This window comes from Prionailurus viverrinus, chromosome E2 (assembly GCF_022837055.1).
Source record: "Prionailurus viverrinus isolate Anna chromosome E2, UM_Priviv_1.0, whole genome shotgun sequence".
NCBI classification, from domain to species: domain Eukaryota; kingdom Metazoa; phylum Chordata; class Mammalia; order Carnivora; family Felidae; genus Prionailurus; species Prionailurus viverrinus.
This window is the reverse complement of record NC_062575.1, coordinates 1,791,432-1,811,763: the sequence shown is the minus strand read 5'-3', so window position 1 is coordinate 1,811,763 and position 20,332 is coordinate 1,791,432. Positions and strand designations below refer to the sequence as shown.

Here is a 20,332-nt window from a genome sequence, read left to right as displayed (position 1 = left end):
GTGTCAACAGTCCGAGGACCGGGAAAGAAATTGTTATCCTGGGATTCAGAGGTGGCAAGACACAGAGACACTATTTTCATCTTCATTTTATTTCTGTTCATTTCACTGAAATGCTCGTTTTTCTCCTATGTTGGCATTACCAACAGACCTATTTGTGTATTGGATTTCTTTCAGGTGACAAAGGAAAACCCAAGGCCACAGTATCTGCCATTGGTGAGCCAGCCCTGTCTGAGGGCGTCCCCATCCAGGAACAACTAATACAAGGAGTTGCAGGAGACTCCCAGAAGCGCCAAACCAAGGATCCGATTGGGTCATTGGAAATGCAAGAAGGACATTTGAAACCAGAGATAGATCCCCAGAAGGAGAAACTCCCCGGGAAATCAAGCTCTGAAGATGGCAACATAGGGACAGCTGATAATGTGTGTTCAAGAATTGTACAGGAGCCAGTCCCTCTGCGAGGTGCTGTCCATGACCATGACTTGTGTGGATCAGGTAAAGATCCCATGATTCAAGAAGAAGAAAATATCTTTAAATGCAACGAATGTGGGAAAATTTTTAACAAGAAACGCCTCCTTGCTCGACATGAGAGAATTCACTCTGGAGTGAAGCCCTATGAATGCACTGAGTGTGGGAAAACCTTTAGTAAAAGCACTTACCTCCTCCAGCACCACATGGTCCACACCGGGGAGAAGCCCTATAAGTGCATGGAGTGCGGGAAGGCCTTCAACCGCAAGTCACACCTTACACAGCACCAGCGGATTCACAGCGGGGAGAAGCCTTATAAGTGCAACGAGTGTGGAAAGGCCTTCACCCACCGCTCCACTTTTGTCTTGCATAACAGGAGCCACACTGGAGAGAAACCCTTTGTGTGCAAAGAGTGTGGAAAAGCCTTCCGAGATAGGCCAGGTTTCATACGTCACTACATCATCCACAGTGGTGAGAATCCCTACGAATGCTTCGAGTGTGGCAAGGTCTTCAAACACAGGTCCTACCTCATGTGGCACCAGCAGACTCACACTGGGGAGAAGCCCTACGAGTGCAGCGAGTGCGGGAAGGCCTTCTGTGAGAGCGCGGCCCTCATTCACCACTACGTCATCCACACGGGGGAGAAGCCCTTCGAGTGCCTGGAGTGCGGGAAGGCCTTCAACCACAGGTCCTACCTCAAGAGGCACCAGAGGATCCACACCGGGGAGAAGCCCTATGTGTGCACTGAGTGTGGAAAGGCCTTCACCCACTGTTCCACTTTCATCTTGCACAAAAGGGCCCACACTGGAGAAAAACCTTTTGAGTGCAAAGAATGTGGGAAAGCCTTTAGCAATCGTGCAGACCTCATCCGACACTTCAGCATCCACACCGGGGAGAAGCCCTACGAGTGCATGGAGTGCGGGAAGGCCTTCAACCGCCGCTCGGGGCTCACGAGGCACCAGCGGATTCACAGTGGAGAGAAACCCTATGAATGTGTCGAGTGTGGGAAAACCTTCTGCTGGAGCACAAACCTTATTCGACACTCCATCATCCACACCGGGGAGAAGCCCTATGAATGCAGCGAGTGTGGAAAGGCCTTCAGTCGCAGCTCCTCCCTCACTCAGCATCAGAGGATTCATACTGGGAGACACCCCGTCAGTGGCAGTGCAACAGAAGTGGGGAGACCCTTCACGAGCGGGCAGTCCTCGGTCAACCTCCAAGAGCTCCTGTTGGGGAAAGACTTTTTGAATGTAGCCACTGAGGAAACCTCTTACTCAGAATCTGATCATTCATACCAAAGAGAAACCCCTCAGTTTTCTTCCCTGTGAGAAACCCTTCTGTTGCAGGATATCTGTTGTCATCTAATGAGTCATACTGGAAATTCATCCAGCCCTACAGCCTTATTCTACAACTGAGAACTCATCCAGGGAGAGACCCAGCAGTTATATGCATGTAGGAAAACCTTCAGCTGTATCTTTTCCTTAATTTACACTGCAGTGTTATCTCAGGAATTTTTTTTTCCTTTTTCTTTTTTTTAAGGAGACTTAGACAATGAACTGCAAACACATTTTCTTTCAGACTTCCTTGCCAAGCCTTTGGCACTTTGTCATGGATTCCTTAGTTTACTTGGCAGGAGGAGGGTTTTGTTGAGAGGGAAAGGACTTAGACTTTTTATATGTCTTGTATATACATTCATTGCTGTCCAGTGTCAAGAGAATTAGTTGAGGGCAGGTTTGGAAACTTTCATGAATGTCTTCTCTGTTCTAAAACATTGTCTCTGTTCATAAGGAGCTTAATTTTTGTGAGAAATGTAATGGCTAAAGCCATCAAACACTTTTATATTTGAGGAGATAAGAATACACCTATGAATGGGCACATTTTATTTTACCAGTTAAGACTGTTTAAGGCTTTGATTTTTAAAAAACAAACATTTTCTTCATGCGGCTTTAAGGAGCTGATACTCAGCCATTTTCTTGGTCCTGTACTATTAGTTTACTTGATTGCTGTAATTAGGTGGTAAATATTTTAGTTGCATAAAATGATCTCTCTTTATTCTTCTTATTTAAAACTGATTTAGCACTCTCATTACTCTGATTTTCCACATAAAGTTTTGGAGAAGCTTGTCTATTTATGAAAAAAAGTATCAAATTTCAATAGAAATTGAGTTAAATTGTCAGATTAGTTTGTTAAGAATTGTCTTCTTTATGGTGTTGTATCTTCCAGTTTATGAACATGGTATGTCTGTACACTTATTTAAGTATTGCTTGATTTATTTCATCACTGTTTTATAAATTTCAATAATAGGTCCTGAATGATTTTTATAAAGTTTATATCTAGGTGGTCTTTTTTCTTTATGATAAATGGATTGATTTTTAACTTTAAGTTTCCACCCAAGTTTTGGTAGTATACAGAATTGTAATTAATTTTTAGATGTCAGTTTGGTATCCTACAATCTTTCTGAACTGTAGGCATTTATTTGTTTTGATAGACTGCTTGGGTTTTTTTACATAGAAATACCATCTGCAAATAGAGGTAGTTTTATTTCTTCCTTACCATCTGTCTACTTCATTTTCTTTTCCTGGACTAGCTAGGGTTTCCAATACAATATTGAATAGTAGTAGTAAGAAAGGCTATCCTTGTCTGGTTTCTGATATTAGGGGGGAAACATTCAGTATTTTGTCAAGTATGATGTTAGTATAAGGTTTTCTTCATAGAAGTTTCTTAATCAAGTTTAGAAATTTTCCCGTATTCCTAATTTGCTGTGGGGTTTTTTTTGTTGTTGTTATTGTGAATGGGTGTTGAATTTTGTCATACGCTTTTTCTCTGCCAATTGATACAATCATATGTTTTTTTCTTCAGCTTGTTGATATGATGTATTACATTGATTTGAGTTTTGAATGTTGAAGCAGCTTTGTATTCTTGAAACAAGTCCTACTTGATTGTAGAGTGTAATTATTTTTATATATTGTATTGCAGTATTCAATATGCTAGTATGTTGAGAAAGTTTTCCTCTAATTTCATGAGTGATAATGATATGTAGTTTTCTTTCTTTTGTTCATTTTTGTTTCTTTGGTTTTTGTCTATGTTTGGTACTGTCATTGGTTTTGGTGTCTAGATGATAGTGGCTTCCCAGTATGTATTGGGAGTGTTCTTTCTTCTGTTATGTGGAAGATAGTGCATAGAATTGGTTTTATTTCTTCCTTTAATGTTTGGTAGCATTCTCCAGTGAACCATTTATGCCTGGAGATTTTTCTTTTGGATGCTTTTTAATTATGTATTTATTTTATTTAATATGTATAGAATTGTTCAGAATATCTATTTCACATTGGATGAATTTTTTTAGTTGTCTTTTTCTAGGAATTGTTCCATTTCATCTAAATTTTCTTTTTTGTTTCAAGTATTCCTTTATTATATTGTTTATGATGGAAGAATCTGTACTTATATCTCCTGTTATATTCCTGATATTGAAAATGTGCCGGTTATTTTTATTTTTGTGAATCTCAGATGTTTATCAAATTTTTTAAATCTTTTTAAAGAAGCAGCACTTTATACCACTGTTTTTTCCCTATTATCTTTTTGTTCCTAATTTCACTGATATCTCTGTATCGATCTTTATTATATCTGTTCTTCCACCTGCTTTGGTGGTATTTTCCTCTGTAGTTTCTTGAGGCGGATGTTTTGAATACTGATTTGAGATTTTTTACTTTTCTAATGTAAGTATTACATTCTATAAAGTTCCCTCACAGCACTTTCCTTACAAGTTTTAATATATTTTAATATCATTTCATTTGGTTCTAAGAATTTCTTTAGTCAAGACTTCCTCTCTAACCCATAAATAATTTAGAAGTATGTTGTTTAATTTCCTAGCGTTTGAAGTATTTCATGCTCTCTTTGTTAATCACATCTAGTTTGTTTTGTATTTGATCTGGCTGTTTAAATTTGTTGAGGTTTGCTTTATGACCCAAAATATGGTTTATCTTGGTGAATGTTATATAAGTTGGCTTGAAAAGAATGTGTATTCTACTGTTATTAGGTGGAGTTTATATAAATGTCCACATGATCCTGTTGGTTGATGATGTTATTCAGATTTTCTAGGTCCCCGCTGATTTCTGTTTAGTATTTCTATCAAGAGCTGAGAGAGGGATGTTGGAAGTCCTGCAGTATAATTCTGGAATTGTCTTTCTCCTTTTAACTTCTATCAGTTTTTCCTGTATTTGAAAGGTCTGTTGTAGGTGCATACACATTTAGGATTGCTAAATCATCTTAGTGTATTGACCCTTTTATCATTATGTAATGTCTCTTTTTGCCCCTGTAACTTTTCTTTGGAATATACTTTATCTGATTTAATATAGTCACTGTTGAATTTTTGGGTTAATAGTTTGCATTTTTTGGTTTATATTTTTCCATAATTTTATTTTCAACCTTGTCTATATCATTACATTTGAAGTGAGCCTCTGTGAATAGCACGTATTTGGGTAACGCTTTCTTTTTACCCATTTTCCTGACTTCTTTTTTTAATTGCTATATTTAGACCATTTAAATTTAAAATGATTATTGATACGTTAGGGCGTAAGTCGGCTAGTTTATGATTTGGTTTTTCTTTGTTGCCTGTTTACTGTTCCTCTGTTGTTTGGGGGTTATTTTTTGTTTTGTTTTTTGCTTTGCCTTCCTGTGGGTTACTTTAATTTTTAGAATTCTAATAGATATATCTGTGATGACTTTGAGTATAAGTCTTTGTATTTTACTGTTTTTTTAGGTATTGTTTCATATATATGTAATTTATCACAGCCTACAGTATCAACATCTTAGCACTTTGATTGTAGAAACCTTAACTTTCATTGGGTCCTTTTACAGAAGTATTTCCTCTTCGTACACGGAGCATCATATTGGATGATGTTCTTTTTTGCTTCAACTATCAAACAATTTTTACACAACCCATGAGAAGTGTAACGTGTTTACCTATATTTTTATCCATTCCATTGTTCTTCTTGAAATCTCAAGATATTTTTTTTCCTGTTACATTTCTTTTTTTGCAAACTCCTATACAGATCTTCCTTGACTTATGATGGAGTTACATGTCAGTAAACCCATCGTAAGTTGAAAATACCATGGTTAAAAATGCATTTAGTACACCTAACCCACTAAGCATCACAGTTTAGCCCAGCCTTTGTTAAACATACTCAGAATGCTTAGGTTGGCCTACAGCTGGGCAAATCATTTCACACAAAACCTATTTTATACTAAAGTGTTGAATATCTCATGTAATTTATTGAATACTATATTGAAAGTGAAAAACAGTGATTGTATGGGTACTTAACATACACAGCCCAAAGTACACCAGGCCTAAAGAATGTGTGAAATGAGGAACTAAAATTAATTGCTGGGTAATGGGGGTGCTAAGGTGACGGGATCATCAGTCTTTTTCTTATGAAAGAGAGTAGCTGGTAGAAGGCACCAGGGCATCAGTGTTTGTTGATGGTGTAGCCAGTATCGTGTTCCTTAGGAAGATAGCAGGTTTTGTCTGTGCAGTTTGTTTCTTCTTTTCATTATATATTTCTCTGTAGCAAGCAAGAGTACCCTGTATCAGCCTGTCAGCTCTTGTTAATGTCTTGTAACTGACATCCATTTCTTCTAATATCCCTACCCACTGCTGATAGTAGCAGTTACCTCTAACCGTTTGTTTGCTGTGAACTTTCTTGGTGCTTCATGCGTAACTTATTCTGCCTAAACTTCTTTCTTTTTTCCCCCAGTCTGATTAGCTTCTCAATAGAAAGCTTTTCAGCCTTGAGGCGCCTGGGTGGCTCGTTAGTTAAGCGTCTGACTTCATCTCAGGTCATGATCTCACCTTGCGTGAGTTCGAGCCCCACGTCGGGCTCTGTGCTGACACCTCAGAGCCTGGAGCCTTCTTCAGATTCTGTGTCTCCCTCCCCCCCTGCCCCTCCCCTGCTCACGCTCTTCTTCAAGAATAAATAAACATTAAAAAAAAGTTTAAAAAAGAATAGAAAGCTTTTCAGCCTCAATGCCAACAAGCTCAGGAATATCCTCATTTTCAGTGTCCAATTCTGGCTGTTACCCAAGCACTAATACCTTGTTACTTATTATTTCTTCAACAGCAGAATCTTTAAAGTCTTTGAATGTGTTCACATATCTTCAAAACTTTCTTCTTTCGTGCATTGCTATGTGACTCTTCCTGTAGTGATGTTCTGGATAGCATTTAGAATGTGAAAAACCTTCCCAAAACTTGGCTAGATTCAGTCACTCAACAGCCAGCATAAATGACATAAATAGTATACTTTGAACATAGCTGTTTAACCTTGGTTCATAGATTGACTGCAGTTGTGTTTGGTGGCAGATACACAATCTTTATACCAGGATGCATGTCCCTGAAATACCGGGGATGACCTCAAGTATTAGAAGAATCTTGAATGGGTGCGATGTTGTCTTGCCTACAATATTCTCTTGACTGTGGAATAAAGCAGTTCAAAAACCAGTCTTTAAACACTGCTAATGTGATCCAGGTTTTCTTGTTATGGTGATAATAAATGGGAAGCATATACTTGCTCACATTCTTGAATACTCTAGGGTTCTCTGAGTGGTAGAGTAGAAAAGGCTTTTAATTTGAAATCTGCAACATTAACACCCAAAAGCAGCATTACATGGCCTTGCAGTGCCTTGAATCCTGGCACTGTCTTGGGCTTTTGATGAATGTATGTGTGCCCCAGCATATACTTCCAGAACAAGCTCGTTTTACTGACATCAAATATTTGTTCTGGCAAGTATTTCTTATCCACAAGTATCTTATGCAGCTCTTTCTTAAAAGCTTCAGCACCGTGAGTAGTGGCGCTTGCTGCCTCCCTGCTGACCTAAGTATTATGAAAATTATGGTGACTCTTGAAGCATTGGAACTCTTATGACTTTCTGAGAATATTTGCATGTGTAGGACCATTAGCATGCTCTTCTAGTGGATTGAAAAGACTTCTTTCATTAGCCTGGATTGGCAATGTCAGCAGTATGTGCTTCTGTATTTGGTCTTCTATCCATGTGACAAGTAATTTCTCCATGTTACCAGTTGGCCCCTCTCTTTTCTTTGTGATGACAATGGATTTAACCAATACTGACCATTAACATGGCTGACTGTTGATTGAGAAAGTCCTAGCACATACGAAGACTTGCTTCATGCTAGGCAATTATATTGAGTTTCATCTCAAGAGTAATTGCCTTCCTCTTCTCGTAGAGTAATTGCCTCCCAGAAGCGGGAGACACAGATGGGTGTTTTGTAGACATGATTGGATGTGAAAACACAAAACACAATGTCCCCAAATGCCGGCATCACAGTATGATGTAGAGTTTCAGTAGTTTACCCTTGTGATTGCAGGGCTGACTGGGAGATGTGGCTGCTCCCAGCACCAGAAGAAAGTATCACACTGCATTTTGTTAACCAGAAAAAAATCAAAATTTGGATTTGGAAGTACAGTTTCTGCTGAATGCATATTACTTTCACAATATCATAAGGTCAAAAAATCATGAAACCATTGTAAGTCAGGGATCATCTGTAATCAGGTAGGTCTTCTAATGACAAATGTTTTTGTTTTCCTTTTTCTATAAATGTCTCAGTCTCCTTCATTCTAGTAGGATATTTTTGTGGGATATAGTATTTGGAGTCAGCACTTTTTTAGTACTTGAAAAGCATGTTATTTCTTTCTGTTCTTGGTTGCAGATGAGAAGTCTGCCATTTTGACCCATTGTTCTGTCTGTAATGCATCTTTCTGTCAAGCTGTTTTCAGAGTGGTTTTTTACTGCATATAGAGTTCAGAAGTTTGATTATGATATAACCTGGCATGAAATTTTGAGGGGTTTATTCTGTTTGGTGTTTGCTTAGCTCTTTGAATCCAATGACGTATATGCCCTTTGCCAGTTGGCAAGATTTTTAGGTATTAATTCTTCAAACATTTCTTCAGCCACACACTTTCTCCTCTCTTTCAGGACTCTAATAACATGAGTGGTAGATCTTTTATTCTTGTCCCAGAAGGTCCTCGGACTCCTACTCCCTCACCCCACTCTTGCTTTCTCCTTGTTGCTTAGGTTAATTTCCATTGATCTCTTTGAGCTCACTGAATCTTTCCTCTCTCCTATCTAATGTAGTATTGAGCTCACCCAGTGAATTTTCATTTTGGTTTTTGAATTTTTCAATTGTTTTCATTTCTCTTTGTTTCTTTTATACGTCTTCTATTTCTCTGCCTAGTTTGTAGTACCAAAGAAGGACTCTGAGAAAATAGGCAAAATTGTGTAGTCCAAAGTCATATTTTCTGGTGGTTTATCTTGAGTTGGAATAGAAATCCCGAACTGTATGGAGGAAGGAAAGGCCTGCAGTCTTCTGTGCTGGTTTCCATAAATATTTCTGAGAACAGACACTGAAACATAAGAGTGAGTGATCTGTATAATGTGAAGAAGCAATTACCATTAATTTATATGGAAAAACATTTTTAGCATTCCCAGACCCCAAAAATAACTCCTCTTAGGCTTTTCTTAGGACATCTTGGTCACAGATGCACAAAATAAATCGAGATAAAGCCGAAATGCTCACAGACACAGTTCACAGCTATGGTGGCTGAATGCTGAGATGGCATAGTTCTGGGGAAGGAGGTTGGTGGTTCCAGTCTTGCTGCTCGGGGTGTGTGCTGTCTCTACAAAACGAATGCTTTTCAACTTTTCCGGTAAAAGTGAAAATCCTTGTTGGGTTTCTTTCGCTTAGTGAAAACAGGTTGCTAATGTAGGTCTTTTGTAAAAGCAATGCAGTGTAAGTGAACTTCTGAAAAGCAGGAGATACCTGCATAGCCTCAAAGGGGAAAGAGGTCTCTTCTCTCCAAGGATCACTCTTCCTCTTCGTGGTTGGACACATCCCCCAATCCCCAGCTTGTCTAGGACCTGTTCGAATTTAGACCCTCACCGCTTGGTCTTTAACTTCTCCCTCTTAATCCCTTTCTATCCTCTTAATCCATGCCTGTGTTCCAGTCTCCAGTCTCACCCCCCGACACACACACTTCCTGCCCCATGTGCCTGGTGAGTTCTGCCCTTCTCTCTCCCAGACACACCCTGTGCAACAGTTCTGTCCGGTGTCTGGCCTCCACCACTGGCACCTGACTGAAGCAAGTCTCACAGAGTTCCCTCTTGTGCTCCCACGCTTCCCCCCGCCCCCAGTCTGTTATTGGGCCTTTTACTGCTGCCCACCTCTTTGACTTGAAGGCACTTTCCTGGTTTCTGTGACTTCCTGCCCTTCTTCAGAGGCCCTTTGTCTTCTTCCGTCTATTAAACAGTTGTGCTTCTCAGGATCCGTGCGTCGCCATTGCTTTCTCACTTGTGAGGGGATCCCTGAGTGAGTTAACCCCCCGCCCCCGAGGCATTTTACTCTCAGTGATCACAGAGTTCCCCCACGTCCTTGTCTCCAGGTTGAATGTTTCTGGTCATCGTTCCACACCTTGTCGGTATTCCTACCTACTGAGCCTGTGTGCGTGTGTCATGTGGCTGTGACCGTCACCACGAGGATGCACCCATAATGATCCTGACGGCAAGCAGACATGGTGTGTTCCCGTGTATCAGTCATCATTTGCAGTGTTTGACACACAAAACTCTTAGCCTTTGCAACAGGTCCGTGGTAGGTGACATTCTCCCCATTTTACAGATCAGAAAACTAAGGCACAGAAAGGTGAAGGAATTTACCCAGAGTTCTACATTCAGGTAGGAAGTATGAGATTAGAGATTTGAGGTCAGTTAGGGTGTCTGTAGGGTCCATGTCCATATCCTTTCCTATATTCCTTCTTACAGGATAAGTCTTTGTTTTCCTGGTCATCATTTTTACTAAATGGATCAAATTATGCTCAAAATCCCCTTTTCTCTTTTGACTGTACACCTTGGCCATCCCTTCAGGTTGAGTGAGATACACCAAACTTATTCTTATCGGCTGCGTATTCTATTATAGGAAATGACAGAAAACCTCTGGGTTTGAGGTGGCAGGGAGGTAGAAGAGGGCTACGGGAGGCACTTAGTTTTGCACATCGTGTTTCAGGTGCCTGAGAAATATCTCTGTGAATCCCACTGTGTTCCGTCCTCTTGCCCGAGCTGCTTACATTGTAGCCATTTTCCTTTCATCATCCCGGTGTCCAGCCAGTGTCTCATTTTGTTGTCTTTACCTTTTATTTTCCTTAGTAGACAATGTACGTGTGTCTTAGTGAATGGTCACACACAGCAGTGTATCTTTATTACAGTGTTTGGGTCCCTCACACAGTGTTTATACAAAGCTGTGTGTATAGTTGGCACAATATATAGCATACGTTGACCTCGGAGAGAACCCACATGGGCCTTTATGGCCAGATCTCTAAGACTTGAAAAGTCTGAACGAATGGTGGTGTTGAAAGTCCTGCGGGCTACCCCGGGTGTAATGATTTATTAGGAGGGACTCAGCATATACTCAACGGCTACAGTTTATTACAGCAAAAGGATATACAGCAAACTCAAGGGAGAAGGACTAAAGTTCCTCGGGAGTTCCAGTGCACTCACGTTCATTCCATCAATGAGTTATGACAGCATCTGTGAAATGTCTACTAGGGAAGCACATTAGAAAGTCCATGCCTAGGGTTTTCATTGGGCACTCTTTCTCTAAAATGTAGCCCAAATTCTAGACCTGCAGAAGGATAGCAGTTCACCAGCATAAGCCACATTGTTTACACCAACCACAGGCACACTGAGCCACCTGTCATTTCTGCGAATTCTAGGAAACCTCCTGAAATACAAGGTCCCAAGCTCCAGTCAAGGGCAAACTTTGGCAAAGTTGTCCTTTGACAAAGTTTTCCTTTGACTAAAGGACAGTGGCCTTGGGCCTGTTCTACTAACTCTTCTTCACAGTGACATGAATGGTACTAAAAAGCTGAGTAAACTCAAATACCTTTTATAAGCATTAAACAAATACAGTGTGCTCCAAAGAAGTCCTAGCTTTGAGTTGAAGGCTTATATACACATAAACGAAGTCACAGTGGATATTCTCACAAAGGAGGGTTTGATTTAGTGATTACAAAGTACAGAGACTGGTGAGAAAGGCTCTTGTCTCCGTATAGATACGGCCTCAGGTGATATGACTTACAAATATTCCCTCTTTTGCCTTGATTTCAACAAAGACCTAATGGCCAGGTCAATGCTATGTATTTCCATTGCACATCTGTCAGTGATTTCATATTTATTCTTTGTTCCCGCTGTTGAAACTTGTAGCCTTTGGCTTCAAAAAGCAAATCAACTATGTGGTCACGATCTCTGCATCATTAAATGCGCATAACTTGAGATTAAAGACTGTGGTGTTGGCAGGCTTCGTCAAGGTGACGTATGTGTCCGTGTGAGTGGGAGGCGGTGGGAGCCTCGGGCTCCAGCTGGGAGGGCGCCCTACAGGCGTGATGCTGGAGACCTTGGGAAGCTGGCCTCGGGGGCGTGTGCGGCTCCCTCTGTTCTCACAGGCGGCCTTTCCTGTCTCCGCTGTGGGATGCGGGGCGGGGGTGCCTCTGGAAGGCTCCACGATGTCACCCTTGAGTTGTGAGGGCTAACGACCTGCTTGCTCACAGGTAGGTTACACGTGTCACAACTGAAGGGTCTGCGCTAGACTGTAGACGGGCGAGTCGTTTTGTCCTCTTGGAGCGGAGTCCAGAGCCCGGGCCCTCTAGTAGGGCTGCCTGCTGCGCCTCCTGACCTCGCTCCGAGCGCTGGGTGACTAGTTTCGAGTCCCTATTTATTCCGCTTCCGTTTCTGGTATGCGTGTGTCAAGCGCGTGTCTGCGCTGTGAAGTTTTCCCGCCGGGGAGCTCGTGGCTCTGCGATCCGCTGCCTGCTGCCTGCAGACGTCACCTGACACCTCGGCTCCTGCTTTTCCAGCTGGGTCCACCTGTGTCCACACTGACGCCAGAGATCCGGCTCCGATTTGGTCACGGGCTGCTCCCCCGCCCCCTCCCCCTAAAACGTTCCACGACTCCCCTCCACTCCTGGGGTAAACCCCGAATCCTTCACGTGGCCCATCCACGGGGCCCTCCCTGGTGGGGGGCGGGCCTCATTTACTACCTCTTGCACGACGCTGGCCTCTTTTCGCTCCCTGTCTCCCTTCACTCCTCCGCCTGCCATGGGCTCTTCCTCCCCACTTTGCCCAGCGAGGGCACGCTTATCCCTCACCTCTCATCTCAAATAGCATTTCCTCGGCAAGCCTTGACCGGAACGTGCTTCTAGATCATGGCACGGGTCCATACTGTTCTCTGCTCCCCAGAGCCACCTTCAGGCTTGATGGTGTGCTGGGAGGATGTGCTTCACTCAGAACAGCTGTAACACGGTTCCTGCCTGTGACAGCGCGGGACACAGGGCAAGGTCACTAAAGGGTAAGGTCCAGGGAGACTGAGCACCAGCGTTCAGGTGTCCCGTCCCGGCACAATCACACAAGGCTTAATTCTTTCGGCAAAGGTGTGACAGTATGTTCAGGCATCGCCAATGAGGGAAGCTCACCGAAGCTTTAATGCCGGGGTTTCTTACTGAGGCACGCTGCACCTTCGCAACTGACCGTGGGTACTCCGGGGTCCGCAGAAGGCAGAGATACAGTGTGTCCCAGAGCCTCAGGCCTACAAAAGCCACCATTCCCCGTGAGTCGCACCGTCCGCGTCAATCATCTGGTCAAACGGATGCAGCGAGCGGGGCCTGCAGATTCAGGCGTAAGATCACTTCCCAGGCCAGATGTTAAGCACTTAGATTGTCTTCCCAGAGCTGGTCAGGGGCCGGTCCTCTGGGATGTGTAGCACTTGAGCAGCCAAAGCCTGTTCAGTTGGCGCATTTCTGCTCAGTCCGCCCTGCTGGCCCCTGGCCTAGGCTCTGTGACCAAAACGGTGCTATCAGCCTGAGCATCTCTATGTAGTGAAGTATTTCTGTGACAGGAAAACGGTAGTGTCATCAGAAATGTGCTAATAACCATTTGAAGGAGGCAGTGTAGGGTATGGATGGATTAAAATAACAATCCATACTGTGAAACCATTATGTTCATGTCCATATTTTAAAAAAGTTTTTTTAATTTACATCCAAATTAGCATATAGCGCAACAGTTATTTCAGGAGTAGATTCCTTAATGCTCCTTACCTATTTAGCCCATCACCCTTCCCACAACCCCTCCAGTAACCCTCTGTTTGTTCTCCATACTTAAGAGTCTTTTATGTTTTGTCCCCTCCCTGTTTTTATATTATCTTTTCTTCCCTTGTGTTCATCTGTCCTGTGTCTTAAAGTCCTCATATGAGTGAAGTCATATATTTGTCTTTTTCTGACTAATTTCGCTTAGCATAATACCCTTTAGTTCCATCTATGTAGTAGCAGATGGCAAGATTTCATTCCTTTGATTGCCGAGTAATACTCCATTGTATATATATACCACATCTTCTTTATCCATTCATCCATCAGTGGACATTTGCGCTCTTTCCATACTTTGGCTATTGTTGATAGTGCTGCTATAAACATTGGGGTGCATGTGTCTCTTTGAGACAGCATACATGTGTCCTTTGAATAAATACCTAGTAGTGCAATTGCTGGGTCATATGGTGGTTCTATTTTTAATTTTTTGAGGAACTCCATACCGTTTTCCATAGTGGCTGCACCAGTTTGCATTCCCACCAGCAGTACAAAAGAGAACTGCTCTGTCTGCATCTTTGCCAACATCTGTTGTTTCCTGGATTGTTAATGTTAGCCATTCTGACAGGTGTGAGGTGGTATCTCGTTGTGGTTTTGATTTGTATTTCCCTGATGAGTGATGTTGAGCATTTTTTCATGTGTCAGTTGGCCATCTGGATGTCTTCGTTAGAGAAGTGTCTATTCATGTCTTTTGCCCATTTCTTCCCTGGATTTTTTGTTTTTTGGGTGTTTGATACATTCCTTATAGATTTTGGATACTAACCCTTTATCTGATATGTCATTTGCAAATATCTTTTCTCATTCTGTCGGTTGCCTTTTAGTTTTGTTGATTGTTTCCTTCGCTGTGCAGAAGCTTTTTATTTTGATGAGGTCCCAATAGTTCATTTTTGCTTTTGTTTCCCTTGCCTCCGGAGATGTGTTGAGTAAGAAGTTGCTGTGGCCAAGATCCAAGAGGTTTTTGCCTGCTTTCTCCTCGAGGATTTTGATGGCTTCCTGTCTTCCATTTAGGTCTTTCATCCATTTTGAGTTTATTTTTTCTGTATGGTGTAAGAAAGTGGTTCAGTTTCATTCTTCTGCATGTTGCTGTCCAGTTTTCCCAGCACCACTTGCTGAAGAGACTGTCTTTATTCCATTGGATATTCTTTCCTGCTTTGTCAAAGATGAGTTGCCCATATGTTTGTGAGTCCATTTTTGGATTCTCTATTCAGTTCCATTAATCTGAGTGTCTGTTTTTGTGCCAGTACCATACTATCTTGATGATTACAGCTTTGTAATACATCTTGAAGTCCAGGATTGTGATGACTCCTGCTTTGGTTTTCTTTCTCAAGATTGCTTTGGCTATTCGGGGTCTTTTCTGGTTCCATACAAATTTTAGGATTGTTTGTTCTCGCTCTGTGAAGAATGCTGGTGTTATTTTGATAGGGATTGCATTGAATATGTAGATTGTTTTGGGTAGTTTTGTCATGTCCATATTTTTGTACTAATTTGGTTACTTTTCCTTTCTGATCAAGTGTGTGTGATAAACAACCCCCGCTGTCACCACCTTACATCATCATCCTTACCCACGGGGAATGCAGTGAGAACTTTCCAACAGATCTTCCCCCTCTCCTCCCCTTTCCATAGCCTAACTCCCATGCAGCACCCAGAGTAATCTTTTTGCAACATAAATCAGATGACATCAATACTTTACTTAAAACCCTGCCATAACTACCCATTTCACAGCGGGGATTTGCTTGTCTGTATTCTTGATGCTCTAAATTTGGGGCCTTGCTCATGGCAGGCAGGCGACCTCCTCCCAGGATAACCAGTCCTTAGAGGTAGGAAACTACTTGTGTGGACTTGCCTTTCATATGCAAATTAGACAATACAAAGACACTAAGGGGAACCACCTCCTCCTTCTGGCTCTTTCACTTCAGGAAACTGTATTCTGTGCGGATCATCCCAGATCCTGGGACCAGACAAATCAGGACAGCCCTCCTGCTCTAAAGCCTGCTAATAGTATTCAAACTAGCCAATCCTAAGCTGTCTCCCCTGCCCTGCCTTGCCTTTCCTTTGTGCAAAATACAAAAGCTCGGAACCACATTTTGTCCTCCACTTCTGCCTCCTGACCCATCCTGGTCTCCAGGAGACCCTGAATCATGTGCCCTGCGTCCTGAGCCTATGGATCTGTAGGAATAAACTTCCTTCATGATAATCATTTTCAGGTCTGTGTATGCTACTGCACGAGATCAGCCAGTCCCTGGGTACAGTCTAGAGCACGCAGGAAGTGTATTCCAACCTCCTGTGTAGTCCAAGGCAGCACAGCGTCTCCATCTCTCTCTCTGGCTCCTCTCCTCTCACTCGAACCCCTGCAGGTGCAGCTCTGGCCACATTCTTGCCCCTCTTCAGGCTCCCAGGGCTCTCCGCCTTCAATGTCCTTGTCGTAGGTGTTCTCTTTGTGACACCCTGTTTCTTCAGATAAGGGCTCCTTCCCTCCTCAGAGTCTGTGCTTAGATAATAAATGTCTCATTAGACTTGTCCCAACCATGTTACTTAGTGCTGCAAAACTGCTTTCATTCTACTCTCCCACGATTGCTCATCTGCTCTACACTTTCCTGTTTCCACAGCACTCCCCCCGTCCAACCTATATTGTTTAGGTTTTTCCTTGTTCTTGTTTTTAAACTATCAGTTGTTACGATGAAAGATCCTCTAGAACAGGAATGCATTATTTTTTGGTATATATGTGTCCCCATTGTGTAGGGCAGTGCCTGTCCAAAAAATGGGCACTCAATAAATAGTGATCAAATATATGTCTATATATATATATTTTTTTCAAATCGTTATGAGGGACAAGAGAGAAGAGTGATGTTGGGGTGGAGGACTAATTTAAAATTGAGAGATATGGAGAAACCTCTGTGAGGAGGTAATGGTTGACATGAACTGAGTCTCATCACCCTGGACCATCTGTTGACAATCCAGGTGTGAGTGACTCAACACTATATCCTTCACAGCATTTTGCAAAGTGCCTTCTCTCAGCTTCTCTTGGAAGTATCTGTAGAGCAAATGTTGAGTGGATTTTACCATTAGGCTACTAAATGCTCCTGGTCCCTTGGCACCATTGTTAGGACTATTGGTTGTTGATCTACTCGTTCCCTTTCTATGCTCCCAGGAACTAGCCTGTGACTCACAGGGAACTGTAGTCCCTGGGTAAGAGTCATTGTTTGAGAGTAAGATATGTTTGTGCTCCTGGGGCACCTAGCTGGCTCAGTCAGTTAAGCATCCAACTTCAGCTCAGGTCATGATCTCGCAGTTTGTGAGTTCAAGCCCCACATTGGGCTCTGCCGACAGCTCAGAGCCTGGAGCCTGCTTTGGATTCTGTGTCTCCCTCTCTCTCTGTCCCTCTCTCAAAAATAAATAAACATTGGGGGAAAAAAAGGTATGTTTGTGCTCCTGGTTTCAAGAGAACAGGAGAGATTCTACAAGGAATGGAAGGAAGAGCTGACTGGAGTGGACACCTGTTAGAGGACTATTCCCCCTAAAATGACAGGGGACGAACACGAAGCAGATTACAGAATTCCAGGGTCATGGCACATAACACATTCCTGGCCAGGAAAAATCTGGGAGTTGGTGAGTTTTCCCACCGACAGAGAGCTACAGAGACCATTCACGGGGTTCAAGGACAGAGTTCCAGAACTGCTTTCAGCAAAGTTCTGGGGGAAATTGCTCTACAGCCTGAACCAAAAGTATTCAAGCTTCTTGGGTTCCTATGTTGTTGGATATTTGTTCTTCCCCAGGGTGGCTACTCCCAAATTTCTCTTCCCAGGTTCTCTGCTTCCCCAGAGCAAAATGACTGAGTCAGCACTCTTGAACTGGGAGTGGGGACAATGTCCCACTTCTGTCTGTCACCCCCATTTGAGGTGGGGTGAGTGGGAAGTGGCCTCAACTCTTTTCAGCTGCTGTCTCGGAGTGTGGAAATCCTTCCATTCAGCTGGCACAAAAATGAGAGTGGACCAGTATTCTCAGAAGCATGGTGCCCAAAGCGGAACCTCCAGCCTAGAAGTGGCGACCTGCTAAAAGAGACCTCTGGGGACCATACTGGCCAGGAACTTCACCTTAACAACAAGTAGCTGGGGGCAGGATGAGAGATGCTGACCTCCTGGCCCTCCTGGAAGATAACTCTCCGAGTGGGAGTTGGGAGTGAGGGATCCCTGCACTCTCATCTGCACCACTGTAGTGGATTTTCCATCTCCCTGAACTGGGAAGGTTGAAGGAGATTAAATGTCTCAGTTCAAAAACCGCAGACTCGCACTGTTTTTACAGAATTACAGATCATCTTGAATAAATGTTCTTCATTCGTTGTATAACCTTGTTGTTGTACATCCATTTCCAGAGATATTAAATCTTGTATGTTTTGGTTTTTGTTCGCTTAAAATTTTCCCACCAGTTTCACTAGGGAATGAGTCCACATAACTACTCCTGTTGTCAAGCTAGAAGTCCCTCCTTGCTCTTTTTTATTTTTAAATTTTTATTTTTAAATAATTTTAGATTTACTGTAAAGTGGCAAGTATGTATTTCCCATTATATATAACTTCCACCCCAGCTTCACCTCATGTATTATGCAGATACATGGTACATTTGTCAAAGCTAAGAAATTGACATTGATATAACATTGTTTACAAATTATTTGGATTTTACCATTTTTTTTCCTCCACTAATGTCCTTGTGTTGCAAGATCCCATTCCAGGACACCAAGTTGCACTTAATCAAGTTACTTTGTTACACTTGTTTTTCATGATCCCAACACTTTTGATGAGTTTTCATTGGATATTTTATACAATGTTCCTCAATTTGCACTTATCTGATTTTTTTATGAGTAAAGTGGTGAGTCTGGGGGAAGGACATCACAGTAGTGAACAGTTTTGTTGCATCATACTATGTGGTACATGGTGTCAACAGGACATCACTAATGCTGCTAACCTTGCTCACTCGGTAAGGGTGGTGTCTACCCATTTCCTCTGCTGTCAACTTACCCTTTTCTTCTTTTCATCCTTAGTCACTAAGTCCAGCCAGTTCAAGGGAATCAAACTCCACCATCTGAAATAAGGCGATCTATATGTTACTCGGAATTCTGTAGGAAGCTTTCTCGTATCTCCCTGTACCCATTTATGTAAGAGCACTACTAATTCTTGTTTCTTTAAAAAACAAATAATCATAAGTACTTACAAGAAATATGTGTGTTGGGGTGCCGGGGTAGCTCAGTCGGTTAAGTCTCTGGCTGGATTTCGGCTCAGGTCACGATCTCTTGGTTCGTGAGATCAAGCCCCACACTGGGCTAACAGCACAGAGGGTGCTTGGGATTCTCTCTCTCTCTTTCTGCCCCTCCCTTGCTTGCTCTGTCTCTCTCTCAAAAGTAAACAAGCATTTAAAAAGAAAGAAATCTGTGTGTTGTGATTCCCTTTTTTACACATGGGGGGAAAATAATGTGGAGGTCTACTCCATGGTGATGTGTTTAGTAAATGCGACAGAACAGCAGGGTCAAATACACACCCTGTTTCCATTTTTATAACTGTGTGTATATTCATTGGAAGCTGCGTTTTATTTTCTCACCTTGTCACGAGAAAACACACACACACACACACACACACACACACACACACACACAAGTAACCAACGATGACTTTTAAGTTTTTTGTAATATATTCTCGAAGGATTGTTAGGATTCCTAACATGACTTGGTTTCTTTAAAAAAATTTTTTTTTCAACGTTTATTTATTTTTTTTTGGGACAGCGAGAGACAGAGCATGAACGGGGGAGGGGCAGAGAGAGAGGGAGACACAGAATCGAAAACAGGCTCCAGGCTCTGAGCCATCAGCCCAGAGCCCGACGCGGGGCTCGAACCCACGGACCGTGAGATCGTGACCTGGCTGAAGTCGGACGCTTAACCGACTGCGCCACCCAGGCGCCCCTGTCTGCACCTATTTAATGCTGGGTTGGTTCTGGGTTCGCCCCTGCCCATTCCTTTCTCTGTTCTCAGGCTTTTCTTGAGACTGGAGATAACCCTGTTCGCTAACAACTCCCGAATTTGCAGATCCATGCACGACCCCTGGGCCAGCGATGAGACACAGGTAAAGTGCCGGTGCTCGACCTCTGCGTCCACCTCCGGAATCGCTCACCAGCGGGCGTCAAGGCCCCACAGCACGTGCAGCTGGTGCTGGACAGAGCCCGCGAGGAGCCAGGCGATGCCATGCGCCGTGTGGGAGGGAGGGCTTCTGGCGTCCGCGTCCTGGCGCTCGCTACTCTTAAGGCTTGTGTCCCCGGCTCCCTCCAGGAGGATCGCGAGGAGGTGAGGAGCACAGGGAAGTCCCGAGCAAAGCCGAAGACCTCGGTCCCCGACGTGTCACGTGCCCGGACCCCGGGCGGACGTCCGGGCCCCGGAGCCTCGATTTCCCCGGGCACGTGAGGGACCGTTTCGCGCCCGTCCCTCGGCCCCACTGTGAAGATGCAGGTCTGAGGCGGTACTCGGCCTCGCGCACTCTTCCACTGGAGGGGACAGGCTCGGGAAGCTCCCCAACGCCGCAGCTTTCAGGGAGAAAACCACAATTCCCAGAAGGCTGTACACCGCGTGTCCGCGCGCGCGCTGGGCCAATGACAGCCCAGGACAGGGGCGTTTCCTGCGGCCCGCCCCGGCGGGGGCGGGACTT

The 20,332-nt window shown here is 43.3% G+C and overlaps 1 protein-coding gene and 1 long non-coding RNA gene across 3 annotated transcripts in view; one reads left to right on the top strand and one right to left on the bottom strand.

Moving 5' to 3' along the window:
• LOC125152409 (zinc finger protein 805-like) overlaps positions 1–14,780 on the top strand; it is a 30,461-nt gene extending 15,681 nt beyond the window's left edge. The window contains exons 4-5 of one of the 2 annotated variants that reach the window (XR_007147178.1): positions 175–6,262; positions 14,770–14,780. Coding sequence is in view for 1 of the 2 variants with exons in the window: in XM_047834283.1 (XP_047690239.1) it covers positions 175–1,793 (1,619 nt within the window). In the remaining variant the exon portion in view is untranslated. Of the gene's footprint in view, positions 1–174; positions 13,612–14,769 lie in introns of those variants that run through there. The other variant, XM_047834283.1, reaches the window with a different exon arrangement.
• Positions 14,781–15,550: 770 nt separating this feature from the next.
• Positions 15,551–20,008, bottom strand: LOC125152463 (uncharacterized). Its single transcript, XR_007147209.1, has 3 exons — positions 19,805–20,008; positions 18,662–18,725; positions 15,551–16,135 (listed from the first exon to the last, which is right to left on the bottom strand). It is a non-coding gene; the product is annotated as an uncharacterized LOC125152463 (long non-coding RNA).
• Between the last annotated feature and the right edge of the window lie 324 nt (positions 20,009–20,332).